This window comes from Meriones unguiculatus, chromosome 1 (assembly GCF_030254825.1).
Source record: "Meriones unguiculatus strain TT.TT164.6M chromosome 1, Bangor_MerUng_6.1, whole genome shotgun sequence".
NCBI lineage: Eukaryota > Metazoa > Chordata > Mammalia > Rodentia > Muridae > Meriones > Meriones unguiculatus.
This window is the reverse complement of record NC_083349.1, coordinates 190,983,792-191,005,206: the sequence shown is the minus strand read 5'-3', so window position 1 is coordinate 191,005,206 and position 21,415 is coordinate 190,983,792. Positions and strand designations below refer to the sequence as shown.

Below are 21,415 nucleotides of genomic sequence, written 5' to 3'. Positions count from 1 at the left end.
TAAAGATTTAGGTTTGGAAATCCAAAGATCATCTATGGAAACTTTCCTTTTATATGTATTTCTTTTAGGCAGTTGATTTATTTCAAAGTCAAAGTGTGTGTATATATGTTGTGTGTATTTGTGTGCTTGTGTGCAGGTTCATGTGTTTGTAGGTGAGCATCCCCATAATGACAGAATCTCAGACTGGCCTGAAACTCAGGTAGGTTGAGTAGCCTGTGAGTTCTAGGGCTCTACCCACCTGTGCAAATACACAAATACATAGCTGACTCCATTGCACCCGGCTGTTTATGTGTATTCGGGAGATGAACTCTAGGTCCTAATACTTGCACAATAAGCTTTACCGACTGAGGTCCATAAAATAAAATTTTAAGTCGGTAACAAATGCAGTTGAGAAATTAAACCATTTAATTTTTAGCAAAGACTCTTTTGTGATTCCTATACACATCCTATAATACAGTTAAATTAATACATATATAGAAAGCTATTTCTGCAATAGTTCTGTGTAAGTCATCTGAGTCAGTGAATTTTAGTTATGCTTTCAGTAGAGAAAGGCATGTCTGCTGTTGTCAGAAAGTCAAGTGCTGTGAGCATGGTTTCCACCATACCACAGTTCAGTTTTTTAAAGCTCCTGCTTGGATTCTTGTAGATATATTATCCCCAAGTAAATCTTTTATCAAAGTGTCTCTCTGTCTTTCTGTTTATCTATCCGTCCACACATGCACCACATACATGCTTGTTGGCCATAGAGATCAGAAGAGGTTCTGATCCCCTAGACCTGGAATTATGGATGGTTGTTAGCAACCATCTGGGTACTGAGAATGAAACCCAGGTCCTCTTGACCACTGAGTCATTTCTCCAGGTCCTGTTTTTTATAACATCAGCTCATGATTTTATTATTTCCTTTTTACTCCTTTCTAGAGTTTATTTTTGCTTCTGTTTTATTTTTCTTTTTGCTTATGATGAATATACTTAATTTTTTCACCTTGTTTCATCTCTATAGTACCACTGTTTAACATATATAGTATCAGTTCTGATTGCAAATTGTCTGATTCTAGTGTTTTCATATTTTAAGTGTTTTCTCTAGATGTTTGATGCTGTTTTGGTATAATAAATTTTGAATTCTAGCTTATTATTTATCTTATTCATGTAATCTTTTAATGTAATGATTACATTTATTTATTTTTAATATTATATTTGTCATACTGATAGAGTCTTTATGTATTAATGGTATATTATTTATTTTTCAAGCCAAAATTTCCTATATCTAAATTTGTGGCTAATGTAGCTTTTTAATCTGTTTCATCTTCAGTACCTAGTTCTGTTATCAGGCTCATACACACAGAGTAAGGTGAGATCTATTTTTTATTTTGGTGTTCAGAAGATATATACGTATATGGATTGTCTTTTCATGGAAAAAAAACTTGGAAGAGAGTCTGTTAACTACATTGAGCTTACATGGGCTCTGCCTTTGAACTATGATCCCAGACCTTTTGCTTTGAAGATTTTAAAGAACTTGCCTGTAAAAATTCATTTCTTCTTCGACTTCTCCCTATGGGAAGATTTATTTTTAAGCATATTTAATGAACTAAAGTATGAAAACATTTTCTTTCTCCTTGATTTTCTCATGCTAGTTCCAAGAAATTATTTTATACCTTTAAAATTAAATTTCTTATAGCTACTGAGTATTCTTGTATTTTTTTAATTCTCTACTTGATTTGTATATGTAACCCACCCTTAGTCCTAATAATTATTTTTGTTCTTTATTTGATTTTAGGTAAATCTCTCAAGTAGCTTTCTTCCATGTTTTGTTCTTATAAAGTGTTCAGTATTTTTTAATATTGTAGTATATTCTACAGTGCCTTGTTTCATTACAGTTTGCAGCTTATACAAAATTGACAGATAAATTTTTCAGTTAAAGGAATAGAAGCATTTTTTTTTATTTCTAAAGCGCTAGTTCTCTGACTGTCATGTTCTACTTTGCTCTTAACCGCATAATAGGATAGCTTGGCACCTGCACACACTCGCAGTCCAGACAGCGAGCACACCCAGCCCTGTTCTCAGCTAGCCCTGTTCTGTACTTCTGCTACCATTGTCTCTTTGTTCCCCCAGTTTTTAGAGAAGGATTTTGAGGTTTCTGTTTTTAATAGTAGGTTTATCAGTTTCTTTGTTTTGTGTAGAATTCATTTTTGTGCTTAGATGTTTGTATAAATGCCAAAAACTTTTGTCTTCTTGATTGGCTCCTTAATTAGTGAAACATTACCTCTCTATCCTTGGTCATATTTTTTTGCTTTGAAAAAAATCTGCCTTGCCTCATATTGCTATAACCACTCCCTAATTTGCTGTTTGCTTTTGTGTCCTGTTTTTGCATGTATCCATTTAAAGAGATACTTGTTTGGTTTCTGTGGCTGATGGGAAGCTGCTGGCTGTTGTCCAGCCTTGTTGCCGTAGCTGTGCCCCACTGGAGATAGAGCGGCATGGGCTCTGATGATCACCTCCACTTTGACTGTGAATCTAGAGGGTGATGCTTTTTTTTTTTTTTCGACATGTGCTATCACTGTTGCTGAACCAATTTCTAAGGATGGTGCTAACAATGGTCCCAGTTACTAGATCTGAGCATTCTAAGAAAATTCCTTTTACTTACTTATAAGACTTGGATTATTACAGTTGAACTATGTCTCACTGCAGAACTTCAGACCTTCCTCAGTCTCTACACCATGATCTAGTAATGAGGTTGTTGAATTCTGAGCCTTTTTTTTTTTTGAGTCATCTGTTAAGTCTCAGATTAGATCAAAAGGAAAATCAGAATCTGCACAGGAAGCCCTTGACCCATTCATCATCTTCACCTGCTAGGAAACTGATGGAGCATTTGCAATGTCACTGAGTGGAAAGGGGACAGATGGTGGACTATAATCCTTATCAGGGGATGGCTTTTTCTCTTTTATTTGGTGTCTTTTTCACTGTATTTCATTAGCTTCATTTTTCTCATCTGTCACTTCAAACAATATAATACATAGATTGTAATTGATAAACGTCTAGTGTGGTCTACATCTGAAGTCAGGGTCCATAACAGAGTTGAGCCTTTTGTATAATTAAAATGCCCTTTCTAGTTTAAACTTGTCAGTGCCATATATATTTAATTTCATTTTTCAAAGGATGCTGTCACTAAGGGCATCATTTTGACAGAGGATACTGCATTTCAGGCTTTCTCAAATTTACTGTTTGACAAATTTATAAACCATAAATATAATGGAACTCTTAAACCTTTATTTCTTCAAGTATTAAGAAGTTACTTGTACATTGCATTGGACCCTTACCAGGGAACAAAAGCAAGTGGTCATATGAACCCAGCTCTGATGCATGTTACAGTTTCTTAAATCTCCCAACACCTTTGGTGTAGTGTGAATTAACTGCTCTGTATAGTACCTTCATTTTAGATAATGTTCAGTTGACACCCAGGAACACTTTGCACATATCCAACAAAAGCCATCAGTAGTTATAAATCACCTTTAAAGAGTTTCTCCAAACTGTTTCTTACAGATAAAATCATTTATGAGGAATGATGTCAGCAAGAGTTTGGTATAGATTTTTTTCAACATCTAGCTAAAACTCTGATGTCCAGAAAATTGTTCCTCTTTAACAGAAGCTGCTAGCCTAAGTTCTTGTCACATAGTAGGTTTTGAGCTAAATGTTCGGGATTTGAGCTAAAGCTTATATATGCATTGTATTCAGTGTGCTGTATTTGTGAGCACAGTCTGAAATACTGACCTGTCTAAACATGCCATGTTTTAAATGGAATGTTACTTTATCTGCCCGTTTTCTCTGTTTCCTCTTAACTTTCTTCTTCCTCTTCTTTCTATTCTGCATACTGTCATCCCTGTCCTTATTCCCTTATCTTTTTTACCTTTGATTCTACTAGTTGCTTTTGCCTTGCCATCCTGAGAACACAATAAATGTAGAGTTTAAATCCTCTGTCTACAAGGAGTAGACTCCTTACTTTTCATAGAAGACAGTGAGGGGCTGTTGTGAAAGTACCTCTCATTTTTCATATTTTTTAAAATATGATTTCTTTGAAATATGTAGTCATTTTAATAATTAAGAAAATAACATTTTATTCTTCAGTAAAATAATATTGAATTTTAGATTCCAAACTTTATTCAGAAGTTACAGGGTGAAGTTGGGGGAAATGTGCACCTGACACTACTAGCTCCCTGCCTGTGCAGGTTAGTGCCCAGCCCCGCCTCACCCTGAACAGGAGCCTGGGCTCTGGACAACTTAAATGCAGCGCAACAGTAAATGTATTTCATTTTGTATAGGAATAAAAAATAAAAATACATTATTATAGTGAGTTTTTTCAAAGTAGACATTCAGATCCTTTTAAAGGATCTATGAAAATCAACATTCTTAAAAACTAGTATTTTAAGATGTGAAGATGTGAAGTGGATTATATACTTTATGTCTCATATTTTATGAAATGTCTTTATTTGAAAAGTTGTACTATCAATGGTTAAAACTTCTGTATTTTTATCACATTTTTATGCTTATTCATTTTAGAATATTATTTCCCACAGATCATGATTCTTATCTATGTAGCTCAGTTTTTGTGTGTCTTTTTGTAAAATAAGGAACATGGAGCCATTAGGAAGAGACAGATAAATATCAGTATCATAAACTTTGAGAGCTGTGATACTGGAGAGGGTATAGTATATGCAGAAAAGGGTAATGAAAATATTAAGAAGATACAAACTTTGACAAGATGTATAAGTATTAAAGTTCTATATACATTATTTGTCTTCCATGTTATAATAATAATTAGTTAACAATTCAGTTATGACTTAAGAACTAGGCTTAATGCATGTATGTAGAATTAGCTGTAGAATTAGGTATCATTGGTTAGGTTTTGCACTTATCACGTTGACGTTTAAAATATTTGGATGGGAATTTCAGATTTCTCTTTTGATCTCTTCAGTTTACTAAGCGAGCAAGACCAGGAAAAGTCACTGTGCTGAGTTGCAAATCTGACGGAGAGCTCAGTGTCTGACTTCCTCCTACTCATCACAGATACAAATAGAACAGGGGGGCCTTTTAGTGCTTCCTCAGAATCAACAGTATGAAATGCTCTGTGGATCATTTCTGAGGACTTCCATAGGGCTAAAATTGATAATAAAAAACCTGTTAGGAAAGAGTGAGATTCAGGGCTGCTTTAGGATGAGAGCTGGTGCTCATCGCTTTATCTTCTGACCAAACCTTACTGTGCACGTGCCACCGTAATTACAGTTCTGAGCAGCTGGAGATCAGTGATGCTCGTTCTTCCCTGGAGTAAATCGTCCTGAAGGAACTGCAACTTTTGTAAATCGACTTTCTTTGAAGACGCTGCTTTTCTTTGCATTTCTCTAATTTTAATCATTATGAATATACTAATATGCATTATAAAAAGTTATCAAAGTAGGAAAGCAAAGTAATGTCTGCTGTTAACATTTTGATCTATGTATACTCATTATATGCTGATATTTAAATCATAATTAAACATATATACAATGTGTTACACAGATTTGAACCCTGAAACTTATTTAAGATTGTGTAATGCATATTTTAGAAATGTGAATAGTTCTTAAAAAATTAACTTTAACATATATGCCATAATTATATAAATTGTCTACTGTTTTCTCATGTATCTACTACAGTGAGTTTCTTTGTAGTGCCTCTGTTTTCTTATGCTAATTCTACTGAAGTAAAATTATTTGAAATAGCTTTTTTTAACTGCACATTTATTAAATGTTAAGCAGACAAGGCGGTAGAGCTTGTTTAGCAAAGTGAACTATATGTGTTAGCAACACCAGTCTGTGAACAGAGACAGGCATACCAGTATCTAAAGAACAGCCTCATTTTTACTTGTTAGAACTCTAGATGATTTGATGTAAGAACTAAGATTGCTCGGTTTTTCTAATTTTTCTTTTTAAATAAACAGTCTTAACTGTGTAGCCTTGGCTGGCCTGGAACTTCCTATGCAGAAATTCCCCTGCCTATGCCCTTAGTTTTAGGGATTAAAGGTGTGTACCACCACACCAAGCCTGACTTACCTGATTTTAGCCATTACAGAACAATGAGGTGTGGGAAAGTAATGTTGGAGTGTGATTTTTAAAAAGGATCAGAATCAAAAGTTCTGTTCTAGGATTTTGTGCACAGCTCACATCACAATGAGAATAACCTGTGAGAAGGGAGAAACCATACCTAAAACCCTAATCTCATGGAATTGACCACAACTGAAGATGGAGGAGAATGCTGCCTTCCTGCTCACAGGTGCTCAAGCTCTACTATAAGCCACTTCGAAGTGAATCCATCATTCTAGATCCCGTTGTGGATAGGAAGAAAAGTTTACAGGGGTCATACTGCCACCTTGTCTGTTGAGAGGCCGAGAAAACCTTTCAGTTTTAAGAGGACAGGTAGTGGCATGAAGAGAGGTGCAGGTCAGAACAAGTTGGGATTTAGCAGTGGGGCTTTGATCTGTTGTAAGTTGTTTGTTTAATCAGGTACTAGATGCCCTTGCATGAGGGAACTGGCCACTGGCACTGGCATGGAGAATGATAGTAGGGCCTTTCCTGGCAAAAAAAGTAACCTTCCTGTGGGGTTCCTGAGGAATGCGGAGTTCAGGTTTCTGTTTACCCATAATGGTCCTTCCGATTACCTTGTCAGAGTCCTTCTGTTTAGGACATTGTCACCAACACTGCTATAGTGGGGACCCACTTTAACCCAACACTACTCAGGTTAGTGGATTCTGAACTTAGACCAGGGAGAGCAAAACTGCAGCCTACCAGCTAGTGGGTAGCTCTTGCAGACAAGCTTCCTTTTAGTGCTCAGCCATGGGATTAAGTGAAAGGCATTTGAACCTTAGCAAACTAAGCTACTGCAAGCAGGAGGGACATTTTGGCCAGCAGTTATTTAGTGTACGTTCAATTTCTGTGTTACTCTGTGGTTGGCAGTTAACTTTTGCCCTGTTCCATGAGTTATACGTAAGAGTCAGTCAAGAAAGATGATTGGATCAGTGCACATGTATCATTTCTCTTATAAAGCACCTCATTATTTTTATATTTCTGCAGGCGATGGTTTTCCTCTATATTTACACTTTTCAGTCACCCCTCTCCTTCCAAATACTGTTCTCAAGTGACCTGCTGAGCTCTTCACTGGCTGGCTAGCTTCATGTTCCTTGGAAAGACACATGACTCCTGGTCATGTGATGGTGGTTGGTTCTACCTGTTTTTATTTGTAGCTATGGCTGTTCCTTGTTACTTTGTTTTATTATAAATATTTTTTGTGGATTTTCTTACTAAATTCTCTATAATTCAGATCATCTTAAAATTCTTGTCCTATTGTCAGCTTTTTTTCAGAATCTTGATAAGGATTTTAATGCCTAATACTTTCTCAGAAATATACTGTGATTTTACTGAACTGGTCCTCAGTGTTGAAGTCTTTATTTCACTTTCAAATCCATGAGTCCTGTCAAAACTCACTTCCTATATAGTTCTTCCCAGTTTGATTTAAAACAACTGCTTATTATACTGTTGTCATACCCAATAGTGTATCTTTTTTAAATATCAAAAGGTGATGTGGGGCATGGAGAGGGAAAAAAAAATAGGGTGGTCTTGCTCATAACAAAAAGCCAAACACAACTACGGGAGTAAATTTGTTTTTATATTGGAAGTTTTAAGCTGCCCGCATGATTAACAGTGAGACACCAGCCACACAGCTACATTTAATCTCGCTGCATTCATTAACTTATGTTGTAGAAAATTTAGGAGGAAGAGTATGTTTTTGATATTTGTTTGAAAATGGCTCATAAATCATTATGATAATCCTGTTTTTATTAAACACACACAAAGAAAATATCTCTAGATTATGTTCTAAAATAATTGTTATTTTGGGTGGTAAGTGTCAAAAGAAAATTTCCTTTTAATTTTATTAGCTTTCCTATGATTAACATGTCTTGGCTTTATATTAAGTAAAGTTATTAGTCAATCAAATAAAAACATCCTAATTTTTAATTTTTAGATTTTAAAAACTTTATTAGAATGTATATATTGTATATGTCAATTCATACACCAATGTATTGTCTATTTTAAAAGTATGATGGGGGGGTCATACTCTACCTCTGTACACTCACAGTATAGCCCAGAGTGGCCTCAACTTCATGACAGCCTTCCTACCTTAGCCTTTCAGGTCTTCTATTACAGGTGTGCATCACCACACCTGTAAAAAAGGTAAGGTTCTTGGTAGTTCTAGTTAGGGTCTGATTCTTTTTTAAATAGTATCTTTCATTGGATATAGGACCCTGGGGGATCTCTAATAGATATGTGGGTAGCATTTCTGTGCACTTAACAATAATATAATTGGACCTTTTGTGAAATTAAAGATGTCATTGGGGCATTCCTTTTCTGTAGTATAGGACTAGAAATGACATATTAGAGTGTAGATCGTTTGAGCAGTATAGAGGGAAGGGATCTGGAGTATTAGAAAAAGCTTGTCTTGTGCAGGTCTTGCATACCTCCACAGCCTCTGTGAAGTCATATGTTCATCAGTTCTTTTGTGTCTGGGAAACACATTTTTTGGAGTCAACCATTCCCTCTAGCTCTTTGTCTTTCTACCACCTCTTCCATATAGACCTCTGAGCTTTGAGCGGAGGGCTTCAAGGAAGATAGCTCAATTAAGGCTGATTGCTCCAAAGTCTCTCACTCTGCACATTTTCCAGTTATGCGTGTCTGTCTTAATTCCATGTCTACTTCACGAAGAAGTTTCTCTGATGTGGCTTGAAAGAGGCACTGATCTATGGGTATAGAAGTACGTCATTAGGAATCATTATATTGCTCTGTTCTTATGGCACAATAACAAGTTAAAGCCAGACTGTGCCCCAGCGCTGAGAGAGGGGAGCGGACATGGAGATCCACTCCTAACCAAGAAGCCATTTGCTTGATATCTGCTGGTAAAGGACAACTGCTTTTCTCCAGTTAGTGTCACCACGGCAGGCCCCATGCCCAGGAGCAGTTGGCAAACACAAATGAACATAATTTTGAAGGAGACTGCGACTGTGTGTGTACCATTTGTTTAGTTTTGGCATCTTTTTTTTATTAGTCTTTTGCCTGTTTTGATTTTTGTGGAGTTTTGTTTTTTGAAAGAGAGAGAATATAAAGTTGATGATAGTAGGGAGGTGGGGAGGATATAGGAGGAGTTGGGAGATAGAAAAACATGGTCAAAATATTGTATAAAATAATTTTTAAATGCATGGAAAATAAGAATAAGAAAATAGCAATAACACAACCAAAAATCATGGAAGGTTGCAAGCTTTTCCCCTAAAGTCAAGATTGTTAGATCTGGGTTGATGGCAGTGATGTCTAAATGAACGAAAACAAAGCTGGTCTCTCTAGAGACAGACTTGTTCCTTTAGTAAGAACAACTGAAGGACACCAATCTCTGAGGAAGTGGAGACTGGACAGGTGGCATTGGGTCTCGGGGATTTGTAGGATAAAAAAGGTGGCATTGGGGATGGAAGAGTCTATCTGCAGGTCAATTCCTTGTAGCATTAAAGTGGTAGATGCCAAGGAATGCTGATTTGTTGATCTTACCCGAAGCTTTCTGGATTCTCACAGTGTCTGGAGTTTCCCAGCCCACTTGAGACTTTTAGGTCAGACCTAAAGTCTTAGACCTTTAAGGATAAAGATAATTCCCACTTTTACTAGTTCTATTCAACACTGTTAAATTTTTAACCAGAACAATTAAACAAGAAAAAGTCCAAATCAGGAGCTAGACATGGTGGCGCAGCCCATAAGCACAGCACTCAAGAAGATCATGAGTTTATGGCCACTCTAGGTCCATAGTTAGTTCTAGAAATGGATTGAATTTTCAATTACATTCATGTAACTGTATATATAATCACCACTTGGATGATTGTTTGTGATTAATGCCAAAATATAAAGGTGTTCTATGTAACAGGCAAAGTTATCAAGTCACTCCTGCTTGTGAAAAAGTGCTTCCCCTTTTTTTGGTTTATTGGACTTCCTTTATCCTCTTTCCTTCTTTTTTATGGTGATATGAGAAGAATATGAGCACATTTCCAGAGTTCATACTCATTTCCAACACTATCGGACATCCAAGAGTTTCCCAGTCATCGTTTGGTTTTAAGTTTGGTCTTTGTTACTCAGTCAAGGTTTTGGCTATTTTTGTACTCCTTTGAGACTGTTCTTCTATTACTTGGAATGGAGAAAATAAAATTATATCCTTTCTCATTGTTTCTTAAATTTATTTCTAAGGACTAAATGAATGACTTTTATGTAAAACACTTTACTAAATTGGTATTGTGTCATTGTTTTTATTTGCTCATTTAAAACATTAAATGTCTACCATATACCAGGCACAATTATAAACAGAAATTCTGTTTTATTAGTGACTATGAGTAAAGATGTGCTGTTTTGCAAGCTCTAGAAGAAAGTAAACAGAGTAAGGGTATAGCAAACAATATAGCTCATTGCCTAAGGTTCTTTATTTAGTTGAGAATGTGAATATTTCTGGTGAAGGAATATTACTGGCTAAGGAACAGCATGCAATTCTGAGACAGTAATGTTTCTGATGAGCATGAGAGAGAGGAATACCACCCTCTGTGGCACAGAAATTTTATCTTAGCCTAGTGTGATGAAAACAAGTATGTATGTAGTATACATACACAGGTAGGAGTGCAATCACCTGTGTGCATGTGGAGGTCAGAGGTCAACTTAAGGTACCTTTTCTATTGCTCTACAACTGTGTGTGTGTCTGTGTGTGTGTGTGGTGTTGAGACAATCAATAAAACCAGAGTTTACCGTTTTTACCCGGGCTGGCTGGCCCAGTTGCCTCTGGGACCTACCTGTCCCCATCTCTTGAGGTGGAACTACAGCCACATGCTGCCATTCTTACACCTTGCTTTCCCATTGATGCTGGGCTGCTACGTCAGGTCCCCATGTTTGCACAGCAAGCACTTTACCCACTGAGCCTTCTCTCTAGCCCCCAGGGTTTTAGATTTTTTTTTTCAGTTTATTTACTTGTGTGTGTATGTGTATCTGTAAGTATCCAGAGTATATGTGTATTAAAGTTATGGCATTTTATTTTTACAAAAGATACAAACTATATTCTTTCCTCTTTCTCAAACTAGGGAGGAAATATACTTTATGATCATTTTTCTCCTTCCATCCTTATTCCTCTCTTATGTTCTCCATGTTCCTACCCTGTTTCCCTCTCAAATTGATGGCTGTTTTTTCTTTGATTTTTATTGTTGCATGTTTGTGTGTGTGTTCACAAATATATAAATACAATCTGCTGAGTCTCCTTTTGTTTGTATGTCAGTGATTTCAGGGATGACCACTTTCTACTGGATAATCAAGGGGTGGTCATCCCTGGGGGAGGCTGAGTCTTCTCTCAGCAGTCTGTAGTTCTTTGTCTAGGGGTGGGGCTCTGAGATTATTACTCCACCACATGAGCATGTGTGTTGATACTGTCCTTGTTCAGGCACCCATGTTGTTGAGGTATTGGGTGAAGCTGCTCTGTCATTTCTAGGAGACAATCCCACAGGAAACTCCCTGGTCCTCTGGCTTTTATAGTCTTTCTGTCCCTTCTCCCTTGATGTTTCTGGCACTTGAGGTGCAAGATTTGAATTTCAGATGTATCCACTGGGCCTGGCTCCTTGTAACCCAGTGAGCACTGCATGGTGTCCAGCTGTGGTTTTCCATTTGTTGTAGAGAGAAGCATCTTTGAGGAGGGGTGAGAGTTACACTCATCTATGGATAGGAGGCTTTGTTGTAGAATTTTCTTAGGAATTATGCGAGTAAAGTAGCAGTCGTAAGCTCTCTTCTGGGATCCGTGGGTAGTTGGCTAGGTTTCTAGTACCAGACATGATTTCCCTCCTGCTCAGTGTGTCTTGTTTCCAAGTAGACAGCTTTTGGTTATCACCAAGATATGAGTGCCACTACTGCTCCTTTAGGGCTATGTACCATGCTGGTCATTGTTACGTCTCATAGATGTCACAGGCAGATAGGACTGTTGATTTCATCCCTTCCTTGACAGCTTGTGTAGTGCTCTTTGGTACTGTGGAAGCTAAATTGGACAAGTGTGTGGGTCTATATGTAGGTGTGCTTGTATGTGGAGCCAGAGGACAGCATCAGCTGAGCGTCCACGGTTACCATCTACCTTTGTCTTTTGTCACAGGCCACGGATTGGCCTAGAACTTGTTGAATAGACTAGGCTGGCTAACAGGGAATGTCAGGAATCCTTTTGTCTTCATATCCCCAGTAAGGGTTGTGGGTGGGGCTGGGGGACATAAGCACATTCACCACTACATACTTTTTTTTCCCTTTTCTTTTTTTAATGTGGTTTCTGGAGGATTGAACTCAGGTCTCAGGCTTGCGTGACAAGCACTTTACTGACTGAAGTATCAACCTGGCTTTGAGGAAGTTTTGATAAGAGTAATTTTAAGATTTGATTTATATTTAAAAATAACCGGCTGTTTTATATATAAAAAATACCTAGGAGAGCTGGGCAGATGGCTTATTGGGGAAGAGCTCCTGAAGAAGCACCTGGGTTCTGATCCTGATACTGCCATGAAAAGCTGATTATGGCCACACATGTCTATAACCATAGTGCAAGGTATGGGTTGGGAGACATGGTGCAGATTCAGGAGGATTACTGGGGCTTGCTTGGTAGGCAGACTGGTCTCCATGCACACATACCTGTGCGCAAAGGTGCATGCACACTGCACACATACAACACACATGCAGGAAAAGTGTACAAGTCTAATTAGAAATTGAGATATGAGTTGAAGCGTTATTTTGGTTATACAGATGTCACTCAATGATGGGTTAAGCTTGCTGACATTAATGAGGATTAGTGGGTAGACTTGGAATGGACCTTGGGTTGTATTTGAAAAGAGAATGGATAAGTTTTGCTAATGTATTAGATTGAGCAATTACATAAAAATGGCACAATGTATGGACATGGGGAGCTTAAAAGTTTTATAGGCATGGTATTTTGGATTAGGAGGATAATGTGATATCAAGAAGCCTTGTGATGAAAGATTCTTGGGGAGGAGGAAGAGGTCTGTAGGGCAGAGGCTGGAAGAGATATAACTGAGAGTTGGCCTTGATGTTGGTTTTTAAACAAGGGCAGTTTGCAGATTGGTTAGTGTTGGTGAGTCCTTTGCAGGACTCATGAGTTCAAGAGAATTGAGCAGAATCAAAGCAGTAAAGACAGAGGCTCCACTTGCAGCACATTCTGGTTCCATAGGGTAGTCGCTTTAGAAGAACAAGAAAAGGGATTCTTTTGAGATGATTTCAAGGGAAAGGGTTTAAGGGACATAAGTAGAAAGAAAAAATAAAGTGGGAAGAATCAGAGAGATAGTGAAGTAAGTTGTGGAGAAGGAATAAGATTTAGTGTACTTTTGGAAGTCTTAACCTTGACGGAAACATGAGTGTGTATATAGCATAGTGGAGAAAAGACAAAGTGTACAGTCACACAGAGTGGTTGGTAAATTGGTCCTGTGAGTGTATGGGATTTCTCTTCTAAATAATGCTACTCTCCTTAGTTAAAGAAACACTGGCTTCACCTGGGAGATATGGGGAAAGAATAACAAGTGTTTGAGATTTGAAGAAAGGTTCTAAAAACAATTTCTAGGAAGATGAGTATGTAGATAAGGTAATGTACGCATACTTGACTGTATGTACACTTGAGGTATAGTATCTTAAAAAGTGAAAGTAGTTGACACAGTTTCTCCTATAGATACATTACTATTCTATAGCTATAGGCACAGAATAGTTGGAGAGGGTGGTGTAGAGTTGGGATTCGTTGTGTAGGTATGAATGAAGAGAAAGGCAAAGGAATTGAGTGCCTGAAGTGGAGTAGTTACAGTGAGAAGACTTAAATCTAAGACGATGAGAAAGGAAACAAGCCATTCTGCATTCCAACCAAACCAAAACTGTCTCCAGTGCTACATTCCACTTCCCCTGACATGTGTTTTCTGAGATGACTTCACTTTCTCTCCTTTCTCCCTTTGTCCTACTCTTGTCCAGATGGACACATACAAATATAGCATCTGCTCAGATCCTATTCACACTGAAGGAACAGCAGACATTGTACTGCCTCATTGCAGTCTTCTGTCTTTACCTTCAGTGACTACCTGTCCTGCTTTCCCTTAGGCTCATACAGGACATTAAATGGCTAACTGAATACTTATATGGTACGGTCATTTCCTGCATATATTTTCCTTTCCGTTTGTCCATATATTCTTAGCATGTAGTCCATTTGCTGTTCACCAAAGGTTTAGTGAGTCATGGAAAATCTCAACTAAGATAGAATTTTTTTTTAGTGTGTTTCAGAGTAATTTAGAAAGCCATTATTGCCTAGGGATTACTGTTATTTTCTTCTTTATAATCTATTCTGTTTACTATTCTGTAGTGATCTTGTATTATTTTAAAATATTATCACCGTCATCATTTCAATGTTTATTTTGCAGGAACATCTGTCTTTGAAAAAGTATGTTGTTGACATTGTAATTGAAAGTACAGCTCCACCAGAGCCAGTGAAGGATGTAGAAGAACGGCAAAAGAATAAGAAAAAAGCAAAAAAGATAAAAGCACGGATGAACTCCAGGTAACATAAATGTCCTTAAATACAAAACAAAAGCCCTTAAGTATGGATCATTTAATTTAATGAAAGAAAAGAAAAACATTTAAACTTGTTTGCTTCAAAACGCTTTGGAAAAAACACCAGTGAACCAAATTTATAGCCACTTTCTTTGATTGAGAAAGAAACTAAGTATTGATCCAAAGCCCTCGCTTTCACCTACTCAAGGGCTCTTCTTATAATTAGACGCCAAGGCCATGCCAAACTTGTGCCTCTTCCAGCCTACAATGGTACATTTAAATATTTGTAAACTAAGCCTATTTTTCTTTCCAGCTATTGATTTTTAAATGAAGTATCAAAGAAAATCAATAGCAATCAACAAATAGAAGTCAGCTGGCTGTGGTGTCAAAGCCCATGACAGGGTTTAATTAATTTGGTTGCCTGTCACAACAGGAAAAGTTCAAGAAATATCTTAAAATGGAAAGTGAGTTATCAGACCTGTAGTTTATCATCAGCCTCCAAAGTGACATCTGAGATCAGACAGCTGTGTAGTACATTACCTCACAAGCTTTAAGTGTCATAAAGTGACTGATGGGCTTGTTTGAGGACACAAATACAGTTCTTTCTTAGTTGATACCTTTAGCATTTGAGAGGAAGCATTCCAAAACTTCCCTTTCTAGTTAGAGTAATTTTTTTTAATTTATCTATTCACTTTACATTCTAATCGTAGCCACCTCCCTCTTCTCCCAGTCCCACAATCTCTCCCTCTTCCCCTAAACCCCCCTCCCTCAGAAAAGGGGAGTCCACCACCAACCCACCCAGCACATCAAGTCACATCAGGACTGAGCACATCCTCTTCCTCCATGGCCTGGTGAGGCAGCCCCACCAGGGGGAAGTGATTGAAAAGCATGCAACAGAATCCTTGCCAGAGACAGCCCCCTACCCCCTTACTATGGAACTCACATGGAGACCAAGCTGCCCATCGGGTACATATGTGTGGGGGTCCTAGGTCCTGTCCATGCATGGTCCGTGCTTAGTGCTTTTGTCTCCACAAGCACCCCAGGGCCCAAGTTAGTTGGCTCTGTTGGTTTTCTTGTGGAGTGCCTGTACCCTCCAGGTCCTTCTATACTTGCCCCAACTTTTCCACAGGGCTCCTTGCACTCCTCCACCCAATGTTTGGCTGTGAGTCTCAGCATCTGTTTTGAGCAATCCTGGGTGGGGCCTCTCAGAGGACAGCTATATTAGGCTCCTGTCAGCAAGTATAGTAGAGTGTCCTTAATAGTGTTGGGTTGGCTCTGTCCTTTGGAATGGGTCTCAGGTTGGGTCAGGCATCAATTAGACATTCCCTCAATCTCTGCTCTATCTTTGTCCCTTATAGGTAGGGTAAATTTTGGGTGGAAGTTTTTGTGGGTGGGTTGTAGTTCCCCTCTCTCCACTAGGAATCCTGTTTGGTTAAAGGGTGGCCTCTTCAGTCTCCATTAACTCCGTTACTAGGGGTCTCAGTTAGTCACCCCATGTCCTCCCAGGAGCTTAACCTATCATAGGTCTCCAACTTGTCTCAGAGATGACCCTACCATGGTTTCTCTTCTCTCTGCAGGCCCTCTGTCCTCCCATCTCCACTCTCCTCTTCAACCTCATTTCCTTCATCACTGTCTCCTATCCTGTTCCCTCAACTACTTCCACTGTCTATTCTGTTTCCCCTTCTGAGTGAGTTTTGAGCATCCTCCCTTGAACCCTCCTTGTTACTTAATCTTTGGGTCTGTGAATTGTGATAATGGTTATCCAGTACTATATGGCTAATACCTGCTCATAAGTGAGTACATACCGTGTGTGTCTTCCTGGGTCTGGGTTACCTCACTCAGGATGATCTTTTCTAGTTCTGTCCATTTGCGTGCAGATTTCATGAATTTTTTTTAATAGCTGGATAGTATTTCATTATGCAAATGTACCACAGTTTCTTTATCCATTTCGCGATTGAGGGACATCTGGGTTGTTTCCAGTTTCTGGCTATTATGAATAGAGCTGCTGTGAACATGGCTGAGCAAACATCCTTGTGGTATGGTGGAGCATCTTTTGGGTGTATGCTCAGGAATGGTATAGCTGGTCTTGATGTAGAGCTATTCCCAACTTTCTGAGAAAACACCAGATTGATTTCCAAGGTGGTTGTAAAAGTTGGCACTCCCACCAGCAATGGAAGAGTGTTCTCCTTTCTCCACATCCTTGCCAGCATGTGCTGTCACTTGAGTTTTTTGATCTTAGCTATTCTGACTGGTGTAAGATGGAATCTCAGAGTCATTTTGATTTGCATTTCTCTGATGAGTAAAGAATTTGAGCATTTCTTTTTTTTTTAGGTTTTTGTTTTTGTTCTGTTTCTTTTTTTTTTTTTTTTTTCCATGCAGTTTATTCAGAAACCTTGAACAATCCTCGGACCCTGGGAAAGCCAGCCCACAGCTTAAATAGCCTCTGGGTAGCCAACCCAGGCGTGCCACATGGGCAATGCAGATAGGTCCACATACATGGAAGCAAGCCTTAGCCAAATGTGGAATTGTTCGTGACAGAGAGCACTCACCGTCGGGAAGGTGGAAGGCGGAAACCAGCTCCATCTTTAAGGCATAGCATTCCGCAGCTCTCTACAGTTCCCCCTTTTTTTTTAGACGCATCAGGCAAGAGTAGAGGTCTGATCTCTGATATTAGAAATAAATTGGGACTTTGTACTGATGTTCATTTAGGTGTCATCCACCCAAAGAGCATCAGACCCGTCCGATACCTTTTTCTCAGAGGCGGGACCTGGAGCATCAACCCGCATGCAACCAGACATGCTCTTCTCAGAGACTCATACTCCAACCAAGGACTATTCATGGAGATAACCCAGAACCCCTGCACAGATGTAGCCCAGAGCAGTTCAGAGTCCAATTGGGTTACATAGTAATGTGAAGAGGGACTGCCTCTGACATAATCTGATTGGCCTGCTCTTTGATCACCTCCCTCTGGGGGGGAGCAGCCTTACCAGGCCATAGTAGAGGACAATGCAGCCACTTTTGATGTGAACTGACAGACTACGATCAGAAAGGAGAGGAGAACCTCCCCTATTAGTGGACTTGGGGAGTGGCATGCAAGCAGAGGGAGGAGGGAGGGTGGGATTGGGAGGGGAGGAGGGAGGGGCTTATGGGGGGATGCAGAATGAATAAAGTGTAATTGATGAAAAATTTAAAAAAAGGGAATTTGAGCATTTCTTTAAGTGCTTCTCAGCTATTTGAGATTCCTCTGTTGAGAATTTTCTATTTAGCTTTGTACTACTTTTTTAAATTGTATTATTTTGTTTGTTGGTGTTTAATTTCTTGTGTTCTTTATATGTTTTGGATATTAGCCCTTTGTGAGATGTTGAAGATCTTTTCTCGATCTGTAGGCTGCAGTTTTGTTCTGTTGACAGTGTCCTTTGCCTTACAGAAGCCTTTTAGTTTCATGAGATCCCATTTATGAATTGTTGATCTGAAAACCTGAGTTGTTGTTGTTCTGTTCTGTCTCCTGTGCTGAATGAGCTGAACGTATCTTTTATCATGAGTGTCTCAAAGGGAGGAGACACTTAGCTTGTGGAATTATTTATAAAAATGTGGAACAAGAATAATGCTGAGTGAAGTTCCTCTCCCCATGTGGCTTGGTGTGCTTAGATGGGTTGGGGACTCCCCTTCTCTGAGGAGTAGAGGAGGGGGATGGGGTAGGAGATATTGAAGGTGGGACTGAGAGGATTGGAGAGAGAAGGTATGATTGGGGTGTAAAGTGAATAAATAAATATATTAATTAATTAACTGTTTTTAAAAGCAATAATTCTCAGTGATGTGGTTGTCTGTAATTTCAAAATCCAAATTGTGGCCCGTCAAGGAATATGTTTTATCTCAAAGATGTAACTCCAGAGTGTTCTGTTTCTTTGAAAATGAATAGTTAGAAAATAGTAATGTTTCCTGATTTGACTTCACAAAAGAAGGAAGTACCATGTATTTCTTGTATTCAGCTAAGGATGAGGTTTTATACAGTGAACAGAAAAGGCTTTCTTGAATTTAAGATGTGCAGTCACTATATATTTCTTAAAATATTTTCATAGTTTACTTCAGGGTATTACTGGCTTCATCTGAAGTTCCTGCTGAGAGCTTTTGACTCCTGGCTCTTGTTATTTGGTTCTGTTTTCTCCTTTGGGTACGCTCCTGCTAAGTTCTGATTTTATATACCCTATACTTGCTGATTACAAATTTTACACCTTTAAGTGAAATTTAATATGCTCAAAATAAACCACTCATCTCCCTCTGATATCTGCCCTCAACATTGTCTTGTCACTATAAGGAATTCAGCATTCTGTTATCATTGCCCTAGTCAGGCCCTTTTAAGTCGCCCTTGACCTCCCACTTGACACAAACCACATACTCATTCAAATAATGCTCGGTTCAAAATGTCTGCAGGAGCTCAAGCCCGACTAAATCTCAGCGTGGGGAGGAGAGGTACAGAATGGAGCTGGACAGTTGACTTAGCAGTTAAGAGCACTTGACTGCCTTTTCCGGTGACTCAGGTTTAGTCATGTTACCCACACAGTGGCTATAGCAATCTGTAGCTCCAGTTCCAGGGATCTCTGACGCTGTCGTCTGGCATTCTTGAGCACCAGCCTTAAACGCAGGGCGTACATACACACATGCAGGCAGATACTAGTATATACAATAAATAATAAATAGTTTTTAAAATGTAGACCACCTGCATTGCCCTGCAATACTTGTCCCCTCCATTCTCTTTGCTTCCATTTCCTTTATACCCTTTCTTCTTTCCTCTTTTCCTCTTTATTTCCTTTTTTCCTTTTCCTTTCCCCTCCCCTCTTTTCTTCTCTTTCTTTTTCCTTCTGCCTTTTTCTTGCCCATCACTTTTCCAGTGGATATTGAACCCAAAGTTTTATGCATGACAAGTCAGTACAACACTGAGTTGTTCACAGATGCTTTTATTGTTGTTGTTATTATTATTATTAATTATTATTATACAGTATCTCACTGTGTGGCTCTAGCTGGCCCTGAATAGCAGTTTTTCTGCCTCTGCTTTCCTGAGTGCTAGGAAAATAGGTGTGCTGGACCATACCTGACTCTTATATGTCCTTTCAATTATTAACCTACTACATTGGCCCTTGGCAATCCCTTACATGCTTTCTGTAATTATAGACTGCTTTTTTTTTGTTCTATAAATTTTTATATTCAAAATCATGATCTCTTGCTGCTGCCTCTTACTGAGTACTTTTTTTTCTAAGATAGTTGGATCATATAGATAATATCAAAACCTTTGGTCAGTCATCCCTTAATAGGCATTTGAGTTGAAGGCTAGTAGGTAAGAAGAGAGGCTTTTGGAGGAGTAGGAGGGGGAGAGAAAAATATGATCAAAATATACTGTATGAAAAATTTGAATTAAAAAAAATTAAATATAGAAATGAACTATACAGTAGTTTGAATCTTTGTAGAAACAAAAGCAAACACACAACCCAACATTGTAAAGGCAACTATTTAGATAATTACAAAATTCAATGTTAGTATATCTTGATTTTTACTGTCTGGTTTTTATGTTTGATTTTAAAGACAATTGTGTACAATAGACTAAAACTCTGTCAGTGAGCACACTGTGTGTCATTTGCACAGATGGTTCACAATATCAGTGGCATCCATGGATTCTATGAAACACAAAATATTTTGTAAAACATTTTTAGAAAATAATTTGGAAAGATATTCTGTATGAGTTAGTCAGTTACTCATTAGTGACATTCCTCATGACAACAATTTAGAAACAGTTTCAGAGGTTTTTATTCATAATGGCGCACATATGTTTCCCCACGTGTAAACGCATATACATACACATACCACACAGCCGTACTCATGAGAGGTGAGGGACAGAGAATAGTGATTTAGCATTCTAAAAAGCAATGATGGAGCCCTTAAGAGGCAAAGGTGAGAGGACACAGAAAACGGTGGCAAACGGTAGAAGAGAGCCTTTCCGTCCTGGAACTACGCGGCGTGTAAGTACATTAAGCTCCCAGGAAAAGCACGTTTTCAGAAAGGATATGAAAATGCGTCATATCTTCCAGAGGGTCACTTCAGATAGAGACATGTGACTATATTTAAGATAAAATGACATACATATTTTCAACAAACAATTCCGTAAAGAGAGTAATATAGGGAACGTAACAGACTTCATGGCAAAAATGTTACAAGATAAAGATGAAGTGATACCAGCTTTTAATCTTAGAGAGAAGAGAGTTTGTGTTTGTGAGTGTGGGTCTTTGGAGGCCAAAGGGCAATCTCATGTGTTGGTCCTTACCTTCCACCTTGCTAGAGACTGGGTCTCTTGTTCACCACTGTGCGTCTGGCTAGCTGGTCTGCTGGTATGTTGGACTTGCTAGAGACTGGGTCTCTTGTTCACCACTGTGCATCTGGCTAGCTGGTCCGCTGGTATGTTGGACTTCTGCCTGAACCTTCCATCTTGCTGAAGGAGCACTGGGTTATTAATTTGTGCTTTTATACCTGGCTTTTCTTGGGATTAAGGACCTGAAATTCAGGTCCTTAACCCTTTGTAGCTCACACAATTGCTCTAGCCCATACTTAACATTGAAGGTTTCTCTTTTGTTTTCAAAAAAAGAAAGAAGAAATGTGTATATTAACTCAATATTAATCCATTGCTTTAGTGAGACTTTCCTCATGATGGCTGTCACCTCCTGCTCTAGACTAGCTAAAACATAGATAGTGGCAAAGAAGAGGCAGCATGGATTTAAATG

At 38.6% G+C, this 21,415-nt stretch overlaps 1 protein-coding gene across 3 annotated transcripts in view; it reads left to right on the top strand.

Moving 5' to 3' along the window:
- Scaper (S-phase cyclin A associated protein in the ER) overlaps nt 1-21,415 on the top strand; it is a 334,907-nt gene that overhangs the window by 116,352 nt on the left and 197,140 nt on the right. For all 3 annotated transcript variants that reach the window (XM_060374235.1, XM_060374232.1, XM_060374222.1), the window contains one exon: nt 14,519-14,655. In XM_060374235.1, the coding sequence (XP_060230218.1) occupies nt 14,519-14,655 (137 nt within the window). The remainder of the gene's footprint in view (nt 1-14,518; nt 14,656-21,415) is intronic.